An 18372-nucleotide genomic window follows, 5' to 3' on the forward strand; every position below is an offset into this window, starting at 1 on the left:
GTGAGGCAGGTGAGGCCTGCAGAGCTGTAGATGTTCTTTTCTAACCTCCTGAGTGAGTTATAGACATGATCAACTCCTGGGAAGCTTCATCACTGGTCCATGTTTCCTCCATCTGCAGATTATTTCTCTCACTGTGGCTTGTTGGAGTCCGAAAGCATCAAAATAACTTCTTTGCCCTCTCCAGACTGATTTTTTAAACTTTTTTTAGACACAATAATTTGCTTTCTGAGATCTTTTAGCTTACTTCATGTTGCCAGACATGTTCTATAAAACGTATACTCTGATTCTATAGCCGCTTTTCTTGTAATCAGGAGTCCAGTGACTTTTTACTTTACAAATAATCATCAGACATGGTCAGATATAACCCACAATCGCTGCTCACCTGGTAAATTAAAGACAAAACCTCATCATTTACTCAAGTCTGTCATGGTATTGTGTGACAGAAATATCATTTTTAAGCTGGTTTCCACCAGCTTGCTCTGTTTGTGTTTGTCCCTCAGCATTTCTTTCTCATGCTCTCTCACCCCATTTCTTACTTTGTCATTGTAACAACTCCCGATGTTTCATCAGTTCCTCTTTCCCAGCATGCATATTGAGAGAATTTATTACGCGAGACATTTGGGTAGGAAATCTGCATTTTCTACCCAAATGAAACTGAAACGCTGGGTTCTCACAGCTTAAACCTTTGCTGTGAAAACCCGGCGTAAGATAAAAACCAGCATCACAGAAATCATGGATTTAATCAATTTATCAGCTCTACCAGTTCACGGTTAGGTCATGACTCACTGTGCTTTTTTTTTTTTTTTTTTTTTTTTTGACCTGACGAGGTTACAGTACGTTTTTGTTTCTTATCTTACAGCTTTTTTTTTTTACATCAAAAGACTTCTAACATTTTCAAACTTTTATCAATTGCTAAATTAACCAACAATCATAACCACAAATCCTCCTTCTTTTTTCCCCATTTTTCTACATTTACTCTTTATTTTTTTACATCTGCATTAACCCACCAGTAACCTGCTGCGTCTAATTCTGCTTAGTTTTCTTTTTAATGCAAATTCATGAAATGCATAGTTGATTTGATTCAAAACTGCATGCACATAAAAATGATTTGTGTCAAGCTCTTTGACAATCATTCAGAGGACCTGACAGATTATAGATGTTTTAGTTTAAAAACTAATAAGTCTTGTTTTAGCTCATATCTATCATTTGATGGATAAACAAAACAAAACAAAGGAGCATGCTAACCACAAAAAGCTCAGACAATACATGTAAATATATCGTCTGCTAGAGATGCGTAACTATCATGACGTCTCGTCTTTGATGAAACATCATAAAACATTTTGCTTCCCGACCCCCCAGCCCTCAAGCAGACTTGTGGGGTTATGTTGAGACCGGAGATGTTGAAACATCTCCTGTCTCAGGTTTATGCATTTTTGCAAGCATTTAGAAAGATTTACATTTAAGGCTGTGGTAGGTCGCAGTGTGTGAGAATGACCTTTCCATAAATCCACTGAAAACGGCGCGTCCAGCCAAAGAAACCGTCCTATGGAAGAAGAGTAAGACAGCAAGAACGAACCGTGACTCTTACTGGGATAGAGTCAGTGTTTCTGTAGCAAATTATATTTCTGTCTTGAATTCTTTCTCCTTTCTGAAGTGTTTAAAAGGATAAGATAATCAGGCCACAAACATCTATGAACTTCCTGATAAATAAGCTTTTACTAGTTTGCAAGAGTTGACAAGCTTACAAACAAGCCTTCACATAAACTGCTGTGACGTTTTCTGTGTGTGTGTTTTAAAAAAAAATTGGTTTCAGCATTGAAAAAATGTGCTTTGCTGTTGGCTCCTTGCAGTTAGAAGGGGGGAGAAAAAAAATTATTTGCTTCATCGAACTGGTGACGCCAAGAGAGCTATCTGCTGCAGGGATGGTATCTACTGGCCGTCGCGCCTATTAGAGCTGAATGTTTTGAGTGAAAGGGAGCAGGAAATGAGGCAATTTTACGACCCCTTACTGTGACCGCGCAAAAATATATATACATATAAAAGTCCAGTGGCAATTGTGCAATCATTCACATCACTGTGAAGCATTCAGCTGTAGAGAAATTTAGGGACATTTTTAATGCAAGAAAAGTGCCGGAACAGCAAAAAAAAACAAAAAAAAAACGATTCGATGATTAATCAGCAATACATTTTAACGGCCGTCAACAGAAACTTTATCGCTTCCCAGCATTAAAAGCCTTATAGACGGCTCAAGCTTTCTGTTTTCACGCGTACCCTCAAAAGGTAAATAACAAAAAACAAAATCTCATATATAAAGTAATATTCTGTCGCTTTGTCTCCACAGGGTTTGTGTGTGCACTGCAGAAACCCGCGTCTGGGTGCAGCAATGGCTTCCAAGCCATTGACGGCAAATGCGAAGGTACAGTTCTCACACTTTGTGTTCCTCTGTTTTCTGTGACACGATGATTCTCATTCAGAAATGGAAGTACGGTGGCAAAGTGTTGCTTTGCGGAGTAAAAAAAAAATATTTATTTTGTTCAACACTTAAGTTATACTGGCATCACTTAAGCCTCAATTAGAGTTCTGATATTTGGAAGCAGAAATGTTTGTCTAGACATGCTTACTGCTTGCTATGTGTCTCAAACACTAAGTCTCAAAATTGCAGATATAAATGAGTGTATTGAAGATGCTGAATTATGCGGGAAGCACGCAAAGTGCATAAACACCAATGGCAGCTACCACTGTGAATGTTCTGCTGGTTTCCGCAATGAAAAAGGGAGTCCCAGGTTTACCGTTACGGAGGGACAGTGCACTGGTAAGTATGGCATCGACTATGCTGCAAACGGATCTGAGAAATTGAATTGTTCCTAACGGTGTTTGCGTTCTCTCTTCCGTCAGACATTAATGAATGCGCCGACAACAATACAACCTGTGGTCCTCATGGCACATGCAGGAATGTCATTGGGCGCTATACGTGCGTCTGTAACGCCGGCTACGTTAGCGCAGACGCCAGAAACGACACTGCGCACTGCAGAGGTGAGTGCTACTTCCTCTCTTCTTTCAGTTCTGGTCGATGGGTGTTCTTACACAATCTGGAAAAAAAAAAGAAAGAACAAAATACGATCCAAGTGCTTTCCAGCCTTCCAGACTTTTTCTTCTGCTCTCCTGTCGACTTTTTCCTTCCACCGACCAGAACTAAGTATAGAGCAGCCATCCGCAACTGCAGGTCCGCTCGCTCCCTCCCGCTGTTACCAACTCATTATGAAATGATAACAGACCTTCCAGTCCGTACATACACAAACACTTTACGCTTAAGAGGCGCTCAGACATCACGTCACTCGGTTTATTCAACAGAAACCCACTTGATGAACGCCGAAACGAGGAGTAACAATAACATAAGCTGAGAAGATTTATGAAAATTAAGAGGCTCAGTCGCCTTTGCTATACAGAACGAAATACCTCTGAAAGCTGCTAAGCAGACGAGAGCAGACCAAGTAAGGCTGCATTAACAAAACCCTGGCGGGCACTGGTGGATTTCATTGGTACTAGTTGTAGGAAGGAACGAAGAATGTGTTTTCTTTTTAAATACCAAGGATTGTTTTTTTTCTTTTGTAAATAATGACAACTAGTCTTGGTTACCAATGAGATGCTCCCAGGCTGAGGAAAAGCTAACGTTTTAAAGTTAAAATGCTGTGACTCTTGGGGAACGATGCTGCTGAGTAAGAAATAAAGATATTACATGCGATAAGTGAATGATTTTCAAGATTAAATACAAAGAAATAACCAAAACAAACAAAAAAAAAAAAAATAGTCGTTCTTCACAATTTTCCAGTAACCTCTCTGTGGATAAACATTTTTAATTACAAAGTGTTTCACTAAGTGCTCTATTTAACAATCTTTTTAAATGTGCAGCCAGCAAGATAACAACAGCTCAATATATTGTGGGTTCAGAAATGCCCTAAATTGCACATCATTGCTAAAAGTCTCTCTTTTCATCTCTTCCACAGATATAGACGAATGCAAGAAACACAAAGACATTTGTGGAGAGAAAGGCAACTGTGAAAACCTCATTGGGAGTTATCGATGCAAATGTGATGCAGGGTACACCAACTACGGCCAGGAAAGAACCAAATGCTTAAGTAAGTAGAAACGCTGCTCTACCCATGGTAGAAAATACTCAAGTCGGCATTTTATTGCTTCTTATAAACCATATCTATGTCCCAAAGAGTATTAGGGTCACACTAAGAAATTACGCAAGAATAAAGTCATAATATTGCGACTTTATTGTCGTAATTTTATGACTTTTCTCAAAATACAATACCATTATTCTCACATTTATTCAATTCTGTTCTACTGTTGCTTTATTCTTGTAATTCTTTTGTTTGTGTGTTACATCTGTGACGCGCTCTGTCCATGTATTTCTGAAGAAGTCACTAGATTCTCATCTTCAGATCTGTTTGCTTACATACAGCAAGAACCGGTTCGGTTCGTCACAGCTGAAAACAAAAACAAAAACAGCCGTGTCCGTGTTGCGTTTCTTTTCGCTGTCTCTCCGCAACAGTTTTATTGTTGATACTTCTTGAAATCCTCAATCTACTTCCTGTAGTAGATAATCTTACCTCAGATCGTCTCGTTTTTACTTGCATGTTTTACTCGTCTGTTTTCGGAGCAGGATTCAGATGTTAGAAACGCTGCGAATGTCATGCGAATGTTTGACTTTTTCCTTTTCTCGCAGAGCTCGAGTGCGACAGCTTTAGCGCCGACAGCGATCCGGGGAAGGTATGTCTGGACGCATTATCAGCGAGGTAGCCCTCATGTTGAGAATGAAGTGTGTGGGGGGGGGGAAGGAGCATAACGGCAATTAAATCTCTAATTTCGTCCAAAAACACACGCTAATTTTCTCTGTTAACGAACCCAGCGAAATAAATTGTGGTCAACAAGGAGTCGAATGATCTCTTTGTTCCTCTTGTCTCCCAGTCATTTGAAGGGCTGGCGGACATGTTGTCCATGATGAGGAACAGCTGCTTGGCTCTGTCCGACCCGAGCTTTTCTGCTGGTGGAAAGGCTGACGGCGACGCGCTGCTCGAGGTTAGAAAAACAAAAACCTCAAACTCCCATACGTTCTGAACCCGCATGCAAATTATCTGTCAACACAACTCCGCCGCTGGGTTTCTGATTTAGCATTTATTTCTTTTGGTGCCAGTAGAGGCTTATTAAACAGAAAATTCCTAAACACCAGTGCAGCGAGGGAAATGAGTTGAAATGAGCCTCAGAAGACTCACAAATGGAAACCAAACGTTCAATAAAAGCAGATTAACTGCACGAGTTTGAGAAACAAGTCAGCTTGGGTTTTACATTATTTATCATCTGTGGAGAGTGGGCCTTTTTGTAAGTGTAGTTTTATATGTTTCTGCAGTCGTGCAGGCAAGTGCGCGTGCTATTGCATTTGTGCAATAACTCCTTGTTTTAAGAGAAACGGTTAACATTCTCATATTAAGGTTTTAATTTTAAAACGGCAACAACAAAAACAGTAGTTGATGGTTAGAATTGACCTCTTTGAGAGAGGAAGCCATGTTCAGATTGGTCATCTTTCCATTCTGACCATCTCCACAGGTGACCCACAGGGTTCTGTGTTTGGACTAGCTACATGTATTTATGCTTTTTTTTTTTTAATCAGCTTCAAGAAAATCTGTCATCTTCAGCCATTCTCCACTCTTACTAAAGTTGTTGTTTAAGGGTTTTGATGAAAAAGAACAGATGTTCAAACCCTTCAAATAAATTGAAGGATTAGAGTTAAATAAAAATCAAAACAAACCGCCCCCCCAACAAACAGTGTAGTTGAGGAACTTTTTCCTCAAGTAAATGCAACTGGTTACTACCTACCTCTGTATTTATGGAGACGAAGGGGGAACCATAAAATATCTGGGTAACACTTTATTTGATGGGGTGGGCATTAGTCTTACATGACATAAACATGACACAACACTTGTAATACAAAGTTGCTCTAAAAGTTGCATTGAAAGTCCATTAAAAATGCCAAGTTTGCATTAAAGTGTCATTTTTTACAAAATAATACAAAGTTGGCACTTTTAATGGACCTTTAATGCAACTTTTAGAGCAACTTTTCATTGACAGTGTCATTATTTAATGAATGACATTTCATGACACCAGTCATAAACATTCATAAAGACTTCTTTATGTTCATAACAGCTGTTATGTCATGTTTATGACAGTGTCATGTCAGTTTTATGCACATCCCGTCAAATAAAGTGTTACCAATATGTGTTTAGATGACCCAGCTGGCTTGCAGTGACCCTGTTTATTTACTCTATAATATTAGTTCTTCTTTCTCAAAGGTCAATTCCGTCTTTATGCTGATGACAGCTCTGTATTTATGTTGATTTTTTTATTAGTCCACCACTGCAGTTACGTGCTCTAATGTCTTTTATTGCATCAGTCTTGAAAATCAGAGTTCTTTCTTTATGTATTTCCCGATAATAACTAAATAAAATCTAACCTTCACCTAGTCATTTTATGTGGCTCAACACGTAAAAAGGAACTAGAACAGGTTTAAAAAAATGTCTCTGTCCTCCGTCTCTGTTAGAAACTTCTGACAGCGACTGACACCATCCTGTCCCCTGGACACATGGAAACCAGTGAAGGTGTGAGTGGGCTGCTCAGTGCTGTGGAGAAGTCCGTTTTACTGATCGGTCCTCAGCTCAAAGGCAACGGCACCAAAATGGAGACCAGAGAAGCGGGTATGTTTCAACCAATGAGCTCATGGTTTATAATAATTATAATAATCACAATAACACTGTGTCATATCTGTCGAAACAGAAGCTGAAATTACAGTTCAAAGAGGAGCTACCCGCCCAACCGGACCAATCCATCTGACCAGTGAACATGCTGATCTCAACACCGACTGGACAACAGCAGCTGGCGAAGGCCCATATCCTGGTGAGCGCTTGACTCTGATAAAAAGGTCATGCTCACCTTCAAAAACATAAACTAAACCCGAGCGTCCCAAACAGGTTTCGCTCTGGCCGCATTGCTGAGCTACAAGAACCTGGAGGGGTCCGTAAACAGATCTTTCGAGGACCTGAAAGAAAAAGAAAAAGAAAAAGAGGCTATTTCCTTCCAGGTCTTTTCCAAAGTCGTCTCTGTCGTGGTTTCCAACCCGTCGACTCAGAAACTGCACAGTCCCGTCAACATTACTTTCAAACATCTAAAGGTAGGTCCAACCTGTTCGACATCAATTTTGTTTTTTCTTTAGTCCTCTTTAATAGAGTTTGGGGAAGTGTGAATGCATAATCAAACTCTGCCTATAAACCCTTCAGTTCACTTCACTTCACTTCCTGGTTCAATCAAAGTGAACTCTGGTGCGGTTTACCGTCATATGTGGATGCAAGCAGACCGGAGACCGCTAATAAAAGCAGGAAGTGGACTATAGCACAGGGCATTCTGGGTAAACACAACCAAAACAAACACAATAGTCTAGCGCTAGAGGGAGAAATGTCACATGGTCAAAAGACAAAAGAGAAATCCTTCAACCAACAAAATCTCATGCCAATTCATTTTTGTTTACATTTTGTGTAGAAGGAAGTTGCACTTTTTCAGAGGTTTTCGTGTCGTTTACATCAGTTGTTCTTGTTGCAGCGCCACCACAGGCGAGGGGGGGAACAGGTCAGGTCTTGCAATTGTTTGGATTGTTTGACACAGTGCAGTGTGAAAGTGAACCACACCATCTGAAAATGTAACTAATTTTGCAACTTTGGTCCCCAGTTGAACCACGTGTACAAGACTATAAGGTGTGAAAACACCCTAAGAGATCTATATTAATCTCCTCGTTCCTGGTAGCTCTAATTCCAGCTTCTAAAATAACGGGAGACTGCAAGAAAACAGTCTCTTGCCTGGTAATGAAGTCATTACCAGGCAACTTTCAGAGCTTTCTCTGAAATCCAGTGAAGGTATAAATACACCACACACTGTATTTAACTGTTGGTTTTGGTTTGCACATTAGGACATAAAGCAGACCCCCGAGGTGAGCTACATCTGCGCATACTGGAATGAGAGAGGAGTCTGGTCCCCAGATGGCTGCACCCAGAAGCTGTCCAACGACACACACACTGTGTGTTCGTGTGAACATCTGAGCAGCTTTGCTGTGCTGATGGCCCTTTATCCCATGAAGGTAAGTCACAGATAATACCAGACAAAATGCATTATTTTTTTTTCAAATATGGGAACTATGCAGAAGCAAGAATGTTTTTGGATGAAAAAAAAATATATCCATGGCATTAGGTAAAATATATGTATGTTTGAAGTTGGTGTGATACAGTAACCTTTACTGGCAAGCAAATTGGTGGGACGGTTTTGTCATGTTTGGTGGAGGAATTTGAGCCACGTGAAGACGAGAGGATCACAGTTACGTGTTGAGATGAAGGTTCATTGAAGAAATAGAGTTACCGATGTCAGGAATGGGCTCAAAGAGAGGTTTTTTTTTTAATTACTGGGAAGGTTATGATTGACTTTAGAACCACGTCAGGCTCAAACTAACCAACAGAATCTAGAGGAACTCAGGGAAGTGACCAATTAGCGACCAAAATGGTAAACTTACAAACTTAATGATGATAAATAATGCCTTTCCAGACATACTCGCCACTCAAAGTGTTTACGGTTTCAACTTTATGGGGTCCCAAGCATTTTTACAAGACAGAACCCATTGAGATTCTGACGCAAACAACCAGATTCATTCAGTTCGAATCATGTGTTCATCATTTATGAAAGGGTTGTTGTAAGCTGACTCGTTTTCTCTTGCAGACCAGCTTTCAGCTCCAACTGTTGACCCAGATCGGCCTGATCATCTCCCTGGTTTGCCTGGTGCTGAGCATCCTGACGTTCAGGTTCTGCCGGTCCATTCAGGGGACGCGCACCACCATCCACCTGCACCTCTGCCTCTGCCTCTTTATGGCGGACCTCGTCTTCTTGGTCGGGATTTCTCGAACCAGTCCAGAGGTAACACGAACCAGTCCGGACTGTTCAGGGCTCACAGTAATTGACATCTTTACTAATCTTAAGAATTCATGCTTAGACCTGGCAAACTCCAAGAGGAAAGTAGATGAGCCAAAAATTATGCTAAAGGATTAGAGATGTTACTTCAAAACAATATTACTTAAAGAGGGGTGTTTTGTTAATCAATTTTTTGGCATTTTATATCATGTTGCAACGTTATCCCCTCATCAAAAACATACTTGGAGTGTTGCTGCATGTTTGAGAAATATGTGAATCTCCCATGGCAACCACTCTGGGTACAAGAGCGGATGTAGACGGCACATTGAGAATGATGTGCTGAAGAGCAGAAGGTTGGAAAGAGGAGGAGCTTCTTAAAGAGACAGAGACCCAATTTCAAGGCATCAAATTCCGAATCAAATTTCTTTTAACTCATGATTGATATAGACAGCATTTGTATGCCGACTGAAGATAGCAAAGTGACGTGATTGTGCTATGAAATAACACTAAAGTACATAATACTTCCTCACTTCGTTTCCCCTTACAGAGAGACAAACAGCAAGACATTTAGCTTGATACTTTTTCTTTCTTTTTCGTGTCATTTTGTCTTCCAGGGCGGCTGCAAGTTTGTTGCCGCAATGCTCCATTTCTTCTTCTTGGGCGTAATGAGCTGGATGCTGTTAGAAGGGGTGCAGCTGTACAGAATGGTGGTCCTGGTGTTTAACGCCACCATCCGGCCCCTCTACTTGTACCTCACCGGTTACGGGGTCCCTCTGGGGATTGTTATCATATCCGCCACCATCAGACCGGGGGGCTACGGCACTAAAGACCAGTAAGTAAACATCTGCGCTTTGTAAAAAAAAAAAATGTTGCACATAAAAGAAGTTGTTGCTTTACAGTGAAACCAGAAAATTCATGTCTTGCTTGCATTTCGTCACACTATTTGCGTCAGTGGAATTCAAACACTTTCTGTTATCAGCTTCTGTGACGTGAGCTGTTTTTTTTCCCTTCTTCTTCTTCTTCTTGTTCTTCTTCTTCTTCTTCTTCCGTCTCGCTACCAAAGCTGCTGGCTGTCCTTGGAGCACGGCCTGATCTGGAGCTTCTTTGGCCCCGTGTGCTTCATCATCGCCCTGAACGTCTTTTTCTTCATCGTCACTGTGTGGAAGCTCGCCCAGAAGTTCGCCACCCTCAACCCAGACCTCTCCAAGCTGCACAAAATAAAGTTAGTCTCTGCAGACATTCGTACACCTTTGCAATGAACGGAAAACAATTTGAGTCAGAAAAAAGGAAGGAGATTCCCTACTTCAATCCCGTCTCTCTAGATCGATAAGCTTTGGTTTTTTTTTACTCCTTTTCCACAGCACATTCTCAGAAAAAGTGTTCAGCTGTGAAATTCATTGGAGTCTGAAAATGTCCTTGCTTGGGTGTAGAAGCTCGTAGGGGTTAGTGTGGGAAATTTAAAAGAAATCATCCTCCTGCATGAAAAGCAGCCGCTTGACGAAGCGGCCACAAAGCGTGAGATTGAGATCGAAGAGGGGTCGGTGGGTAAATGAACAGATGGTGGAGTTGGTGAATGTAGCGAGAAGCACCTTTTCAATTGGAAGAAGCTGAAATTAAAGAATGGCCTATGAAAATAACAACATTATAATTAATCCCTGGGAAAATTACGACACTTCCTTAATCTTCTTCAATTATGACTTCTGCTTTTAAGGTTTTTTTTTTTGCATTACGCAACCCAACTGAAAGTACAGCATAATAATGAAGGAAATAGGAAGTTTTCAAAATTGCGCTGCTCCCTTTTACGTCTTAACGCTAAAATAAGAAAAACAATGGAACTAATTTCCTTCTAAAATCAACTAATTAGCAAATAGACTCAATCTATGTTAGTGATGTGCGGTGAGGTTCATACCTGGTGAGGCACCGATTATTACTTAAGGAAATTTTGCGCATGCGTACAACGCTGGAGGGCAAAAAGACTATTCTTTAACATGTGATGTTTAGCCGCGCCGCAGAATAATTCAGTTATCTCAAACTTAGACATGTAGATATTGTTAATTTCCTGCTGTGCTTAACAGCAAAGGGAGAAACCGTTAAAGTACAACTCAAAACCACATCTTTCTCGCTCTCTGTATCAACGCAGCTACTGTATGGCTTGCTCGCTGTTACTGTCTTACTCTGCAGTTGTGGAGTCACAATGTCTGGGTTCATGAGCGCCACCAGCGATGAGGCAAGAGAACTGCCTGCCTCACCTCGAATCTGTTCTCTGCCGTTTTTGATCGCTCCTCAGCACACGAAACACGCTACACACACAGTTGGTGACAATAAAAACACAGTACATTAAATACATAAGCTGAATTAGGGAAATCAGTTCATACATTAAATGTTTTTAACCATTTTATTGGCGACGTACAGACAAGAGGAGCATGCTCTCATAGAATGGCAACCGGTGTAGTTGGCGAGAGGTTGCGCAATCCCAGGTGAGGCTCAGCTTCCTGCTGCCTCACCGGCTTCGCTTCTGAGCATTTGAATGGGAAAATGCGAAAATCCAGCGATTTTGAAGAAAAAATCATCAGAATTGGTTAAGCTACGTAAAACAGAGGTACTTTATAGTACAAACCACAGGGTGAAAATATCTTTATAAATGATTTTATTATTATATATTATTTTTCCCTGAGGACAGAGCCTCACCTGCCTCCCATTACCGCACGTCACTTATCTATGTGTAATCTAACTGAGCACGGTGCAGGCCACCATTTAAAAAAAATAAAAAAATTTAAAGGATATGACACACATGCAAACTGACTTTTCCATTCAAAGAGCCATTTTTGCCCCCGCTGCTACAAAAATAAAACTCACTCAGAGCCACGAAAAGCAATTTTATAAACTTAACTATGAATGTTGACAAAATGACGCTAAAATGTATTTCTATTTTTATATTTTAGAACAAAGTGAATCACCTTTTACAAAATAAAGGATATATGCTGAATGAGGTATGAAAATGGAAATCGGTAGCGTAGTTTAAAGCTGGATACTTTTAAGAGCCTGTTGTAGGTATTATATTCTGATTTTGCATAAGAATTTCTAGGGGAAAAAAAATCCTAAAACAACAATTTCTTCATCAAAAACATTTCATTTTTGGTATTTAAGAGCCACAGTTGCGGGCCCCAGAGGGTCACAACTTGCATAGGGGAATCTGATGACGGGACGGATATTAGTTATGACCTCCAAAAATCTGGAAGACTAGAAAAATGAAACCCATTGCTGAAAGAAAGCCGTAAGAGCTGCTTTCTCATCTGACCTTCTGAAAATGGTCAGATGAGACCAGAAATCAAAAGAATCAGATGTCATGTCCTGGACTTTAATAGAAAATCTTAACTTTAACATACATGTATTTTTTCTTTCTGCTTCCTTTTGAGTTTAAGGTTGTAAAGCAAAAAAAAAAAAGTACAAATAGGTTCAAAGGGTATCAACTTCTCAAATCACAGTAAATTACAAACTGAAGCTATTAAGCAACAAATATGTTCACCGGTTCCTTAAATCCAGATTTATCTCATAACTCTTTTCTTTTTTTTTTTTTTTTAATTCAGTTGTTGGTTCCTGTTTTGTTTAGGCTGCAGTAGATTTTAAACTGAGACAAAGGTTCACCTTCCGGCATGACATAAATCTAACAGAAGGTGTGAGGTCAAGACTTGAAAAGACAATTCTGCTCAGGGACACTGCAGTCTGATTGAGCCTAATTATACCGAAAACACTTGTAAATGGTTTCTACAAATTAAAAAAAAAAAGAAAAGTCTCAAAAAAGTCTTGGTAGTGGCATTTCTGTCATCGGGGACTTTTTTCGCAGACGCTGGCAACATCCGAGTCACGAATGAGAAATCTTCGTCTGTGTTCTCTGCCAAGTCCCGTCTGTCTGACTTGTCGTTTCGTCCTGCAGAGCTTTCACAGTCACCGCCATCGCCCAGATGTGCATACTGGGACTGATGTGGGTGTTTGGAGCCTTCTTGTTCAGCGAGGGCATGACGGCGGTCGCATACATCTTCACCGTCCTCAACAGCCTGCAGGGTGCCCTGGTCTTCATCATGCACTGCGTGCTGTCTAAACAGGTAGAAAGGATCTGGAAGATGTTTGTGGGAGTGAATAGTGTTGGCAGGAAAAGGATAAGTTCAACATAAAAAAACAACAACAAAAAAAACCCCACCAACCAGACGGGCGATTTAAAAAAAAAAAAAAGAGGAGAAATGTTTTAGAGATCTCTTCAAAAATGTTGTAAATATGAGATTGAATGACGCACAGCGATATGAATATTTCCCCGTGGCTCTGCTGCCCCCTGCAGGTGAGAGATGAGTACGTCCAGTTCCTTTCGTGTGTCTGCACGACGGAAAAGAAGAAATACTCAGACTTCAGCAGCACCAATCCGTCCAGCAGTCAATCTCAAGTAGGTGCCGTTTCCCGCCTCACATGTATTTAATAAGCTATTTATCTGTTTAGTTGAAGGTATTTATAACAAACGCTACTTTTATGATCGACAACTAAAACCAGACAGCTACGACAGATCCACTTATCACAGTCTTAGTAATATGTTGAAATGTTCTTTCTTTCCTTCTTCCAAAGTTTTCCATTTGGAAAAACTCTTGTCTTGAATGTTTTCGACAAAAACGTAACATCAGTTAGTGAGTAACACACACCGCGCCCAAGTGTCTGCAGATTTCACCGAAGCGACAATCTATTATTATTATTTGGATATAAAGACTTATCTGGTGAGGTTTGAAACGGAACATCTGTACTGTGAATCATAATTAGTGTCATATTTCATTATAATCAAAGACTGTGATCTTCCATCCCTCTGCCTTGCAGTACATTATGTCCTGCTGTCCATTGGGCTCTAATAGCCGATTTTAAAATCTGGTGAATGTTAAATCTTTCCTCATGACATGACCTGTTTCCCTGTAGGGTTCCCGGAGCGGACAGATCACAGGAGAATCCCAAATATGAAGAGCTTCATCATTTCTACCCCGCCTCATGGGCGGAAAATCACTCCTGCAGACTGTTAGGGCAAAGACTGTCAAGGTTCAAATCACCTAGAAAAACAAACGTCCTTCTGTTGCCTACATTTCAGTCACTTTTAAATTATTATTCTTTCAACCTGCCTATTGTTGACCCGTAGAAGAGCAGCAAGAGCGATCTTTTATTTAAAAATTAAACAGAAACACAATAAAACAGAAAAAAAAAGAAAAAAAAAAACATTGAGTGAAACCATCAGCCGGTTTTAGGATTTGGACTTTTGCCGTTTTTACTTTTTTGAGACTTGAGTTAAGGGTGATCAGACTGTGAATCGTGAAAACTAAACCCTCCATCTCGCCTGCTCAATTCTATATTCAGTTTCACTGCGATGAAAAACTATTTTAGAGCCAAAATAAAAGACTTGTTCGTGTTTGCCGTGGTTTCAAACATTGTAAAAGGACGAACTTTTAATAAATATAAACAATTTCTCGTGACTAAACGGTGCCCCCTGCTGACTACTAAAGCAAATGCAATGTTTCAGAAATGTCTTTATTTGTTTTTTGACAGTTCTGTTTAAATACTCTGTAAGGTCTATGTAAAATACCATAGGAAAAACCCCCAGAAAATATTATTTAATTATGCAGACCCACTTCAATTTAAAAAAATAGGAACAAGACACCAAAATATCATCTAGAGAGAAAAAAAAATAGGTCAAAGGGTTTGATAGTTTTTCATGTTTTTACTGCCATTCACAACTGAACAAATCGTATGTGATGTGATTTATACTGTAAAATGATCCAGGTTATTTTTTTTTTTAAAGTGAGCCTTAAAAATGTTTATTCAGGAGTTGTTTGAGTTACATTGACGCTGCGTTAGTAAGCAAAAGTAACTCGTCAGTTCAACCGGAACATATCACAGTTATAAGCTGTACTGCCGTCAGAGCAACTAAAACGGAGTTTTATGGATTTAGACATATTTATTTCAGAACGCAGACAACAGGAGTTAATACACACGTGAGCAGATAGTTTGCACTGTATTTTATGTAAATGTTACCTGTACAAATAGTCGTTTTTGTTGTTTGTTTTGTGCGGACCATAGGGGAAAAAAAAAAGGTACAGAATACATCAAAAAGTAAACTTCTAATCATTCTGCAGTGATGGGGGTCATGAAATTCACACCAGATGTTGGCAACAATTCAAGTTATCCTCAAACGTTTACCACCAGGTTAGATTAAAATAAACTTTTTCCCAGTACAGAGTGAAAAACTAAATATAAACTAAATATGTAGCACTGTTTTATTAAACCTAATAGTGCACAGATAATTCACAATTTAAGAAAAGAAGAAATTCATTCCTATTGAATAAAATGAGACTGTCTGTATGTTTCCGTTTGTTTTTGGACATTTTCAAATATTTACAGATTTTTATTTTTATGAACTTCTGAAATTTTTAAGCTTATCGACTGTTGCTCAGTCATTTAGGACTGACCCTGTCGATGTCGACCACCACCACTAGGGGGCAGGAATTATTACAAAAACGCTGAGATTTCGTCAAGTTCCTGTAGTATCTAAGCCTTTTTTTTATTTATTGCAATGTATTAATTTTAATGCATTTCATTCTTATGCTATGTCTCATTATACATGTTATACATACTTTCTGACACATTTGTTACAGTTTTGTTGTATTTGTGGCTAAGTTTGGCTTCCTACCAACGTCTGGTGTGAATGTTGTGGCAGTAGCCAATTCGGAAACATATTCATCTGGAGAAACGTTGAAGTGTTTGATACTTATTTACCCGGCTGTATTTCTGCGGTATTTGTTTTCATGTACTGTAATTGAATATTTTTGCTTTTAATGGGACAGAAACTCACACACAAGCCTCTGATTTCAAACAAAATGAGTGATTTAATCACTTGTGGCTAAAGTTAAATCCTCTGTCTTGGCTTATGACTGAGCTTTCCTGCTCTTTTATTATTATTATTATTATTGCAATTGCCAACCATGTAAACACATCTGGGACAGGATAAGAGCTTCGGTAATCAACAAAAACGGGCCCACCCTGCTGATAAGGCTGCAGCAGCTTCCCCCCATCATGCAGTGTTTATTGAATAAATGTCCATTTAATTACTGTGTTCTTCTTTTAGATCTTGTGTGTGTGTCCAGGAAATGTTAGCTACTGTAAGACTGAGGCTTTATCGCTGAAATGAGAGCTTAGACAGCCATAAGATCTGTACAGACCTGAGTTTGTTTCGTATCATTGCACTTTTCTGTGGTAAAAAGAAATATTCAGCACAACTACAAGTTTTCATATTGTTATGTAATAACAGAAGCAGTCACACTTGCAGAGCCGAAATAGTTTTAAATATAGATATGCATTTTAATTTTCCATCATTCACATGTGTTGAATGTTAGACATGGAAAATGCCTTTTCAAAAATAAATTAGAGGCTTTCAGAGCTCTTCCTATTTATGTTCAGATTTCAATGTTAACCCTTTGTTTTACCCGCTGTTCTTTGGTTTGTAATTGTCACTGTTTTTATTATTATTTTTACCGTTTTTATTCCTGCAAAGCAAAAAGTTGTATTTATGCTAAAAAAAAAGAAAGAAAAAAAAGAAGCAATGTGCAGCTTTTTTAAATGAATGTAAGATTCCTTATTGTTAGAGTATAGAACAGCTACATTTATAAATATGCTTATTTTTTTTACTTTGGTTCACTTTACACTATTTGGTACTTTTTCTTCAATAGATATTGTCCACAATTCTGAATAAAGCTTTTTCTTCTTGTGAAAATCTGATTTATTTGTGTGCTTATTATCAAAACTGTCTTTACAGGCTAATTCAATTAATTTGTGTCTTATTGAAAAGTTAATTTACTTAATAAAGTGAAACGCATTCAGTCGATTAACTGCACACTGACTGGTGTTTTAGGACTTTATTTATATTAGTTAATTGTTTTTTCTGTTTACACCTTTTTAAAAAACATCGCTGAAGGTTGAAATATATTAGAGCAATAAAACAACTTTTCAACACAGAAGTGTGGACTCAATGAAAAGTATGATCATCAGAAGAAGCCCTGTTTTGATTTGGCGAGTATGACTGAAACTGGCGAGTCTGAGTGAGGAACTGCAAGTCTGGGTTTGACTGGAAAAAACCTAAACCAAACAATCACCCACAAACTTATGAATCAGATATTCATAAGAGAATCAGACATTCATAAGTTTGTGCCTCACAACATCGCTGTCATTGCAAAAGGTGTGTCAAAGCATATCTTCTACACACCTTTACAAGTAATTGTCTTGTTTTGTACAGTAAGTGATTTGAATTTTTCCATTAAATGTAAGGAAATGAGTCATCTCACACTCATGAGTCTCAAAAGGTCTTACAGTGGACTAGACAAACTGAAGAAACCACACAAGGCTGGACTGACACTAGATTTGGCACAGAGTTTTCATTTATAAGCTCCTAATTTGTTTTCAGACATCTGGTTAGAAGCTTACATACATCATGGGGATTATTGTTATATAAATAAGCCTGATGAAAACCACCCTCTCCTTCTACACCTTGCTTAGTTCTGAGAGTCTGGAAACGACTTTAAATTTTACCCAATTGCTAATATTTGTCCGTGACATACAGTTTCAGTGCTATGAAGCTTACCTGCGCTGTAAACAACCATCCTTCACTGCCAGGAGAGAAGTGGCGAGCTGAAGCTAATGGCTAACGACTAATAATGTTGATTCAGTATATATGGAAGCGTTGCCAACATGACGTCACATCGCCCGCGACTTCTCCTTTAGTTCGCTGATTGGTCCGGTTAAAATTCCACCGGAAAAAATCCACTTCAATGGGAGAAAGCTTAGACTGAACAGAAGAAATCCAGCGGAAATGGCGCACGAAGGAAATGGGGTCAGGCTAATACATTTGGAGCTTTTAATTATTCATTTGAACGGCCTTTATAAATAGTAATACAACATAAACTTTTGTAATTTTTTCCCCATTAAGTTCAGACACTTTTAAAAACACGAATTGGATTCACAAGATTAAATCATCGTTTTTCGAAGTGAAATCCGCGAAGTAGTTACCTTTAGTTTTACAATTATTATACAGCACAATTAAATACTCTACATTAAAACCAAAGAACAAAACCTGTTTTCAGGTCAGCGGTGTGCGTGTTCATCAATCGGGCCTTAATGTGATCCGTAGTCATGTGATTAAAGCGTCTCCTCCACGCTGCACCGCGAGATTCACAGCTGTATCTGCGGCAGAGCGATGGATCTCGTCAACCGAGCCTCCGGTCGGGTTTTGCGCTGTCTCTGGCCACAGTTTTTTTTTTTTTTTTTTTTTTTTTTTTTTTTTTTTTTTTTTTTTTTTTT

General features: G+C 39.1%; 1 protein-coding gene across 1 annotated transcript in view; it reads left to right on the forward strand.

Moving 5' to 3' along the window:
- The window catches only part of LOC106945970 (adhesion G protein-coupled receptor E1-like), a 33422-nt gene extending 16633 nt beyond the window's left edge, over positions 1-16789 (forward strand). Inside the window, exons 2-17 of the mRNA XM_015029999.1 lie at positions 2342-2416; positions 2663-2812; positions 2896-3033; positions 4005-4136; positions 4733-4776; positions 4975-5085; positions 6602-6755; positions 6835-6954; positions 7029-7228; positions 8018-8185; positions 8815-9009; positions 9618-9835; positions 10067-10225; positions 12938-13106; positions 13337-13438; positions 13954-16789. Coding sequence (XP_014885485.1) covers positions 2342-2416; positions 2663-2812; positions 2896-3033; positions 4005-4136; positions 4733-4776; positions 4975-5085; positions 6602-6755; positions 6835-6954; positions 7029-7228; positions 8018-8185; positions 8815-9009; positions 9618-9835; positions 10067-10225; positions 12938-13106; positions 13337-13438; positions 13954-13995 — 2177 coding nt within the window. The 3' untranslated portion in view covers positions 13996-16789. The remainder of the gene's footprint in view (positions 1-2341; positions 2417-2662; positions 2813-2895; positions 3034-4004; positions 4137-4732; positions 4777-4974; positions 5086-6601; positions 6756-6834; positions 6955-7028; positions 7229-8017; positions 8186-8814; positions 9010-9617; positions 9836-10066; positions 10226-12937; positions 13107-13336; positions 13439-13953) is intronic.
- The last annotated feature ends 1583 nt before the right edge of the window (positions 16790-18372 follow it).

This window comes from Poecilia latipinna, unplaced genomic scaffold (assembly GCF_001443285.1).
Source record: "Poecilia latipinna isolate Pla-1442-1.1 unplaced genomic scaffold, P_latipinna-1.0 Scaffold169, whole genome shotgun sequence".
NCBI lineage: Eukaryota > Metazoa > Chordata > Actinopteri > Cyprinodontiformes > Poeciliidae > Poecilia > Poecilia latipinna.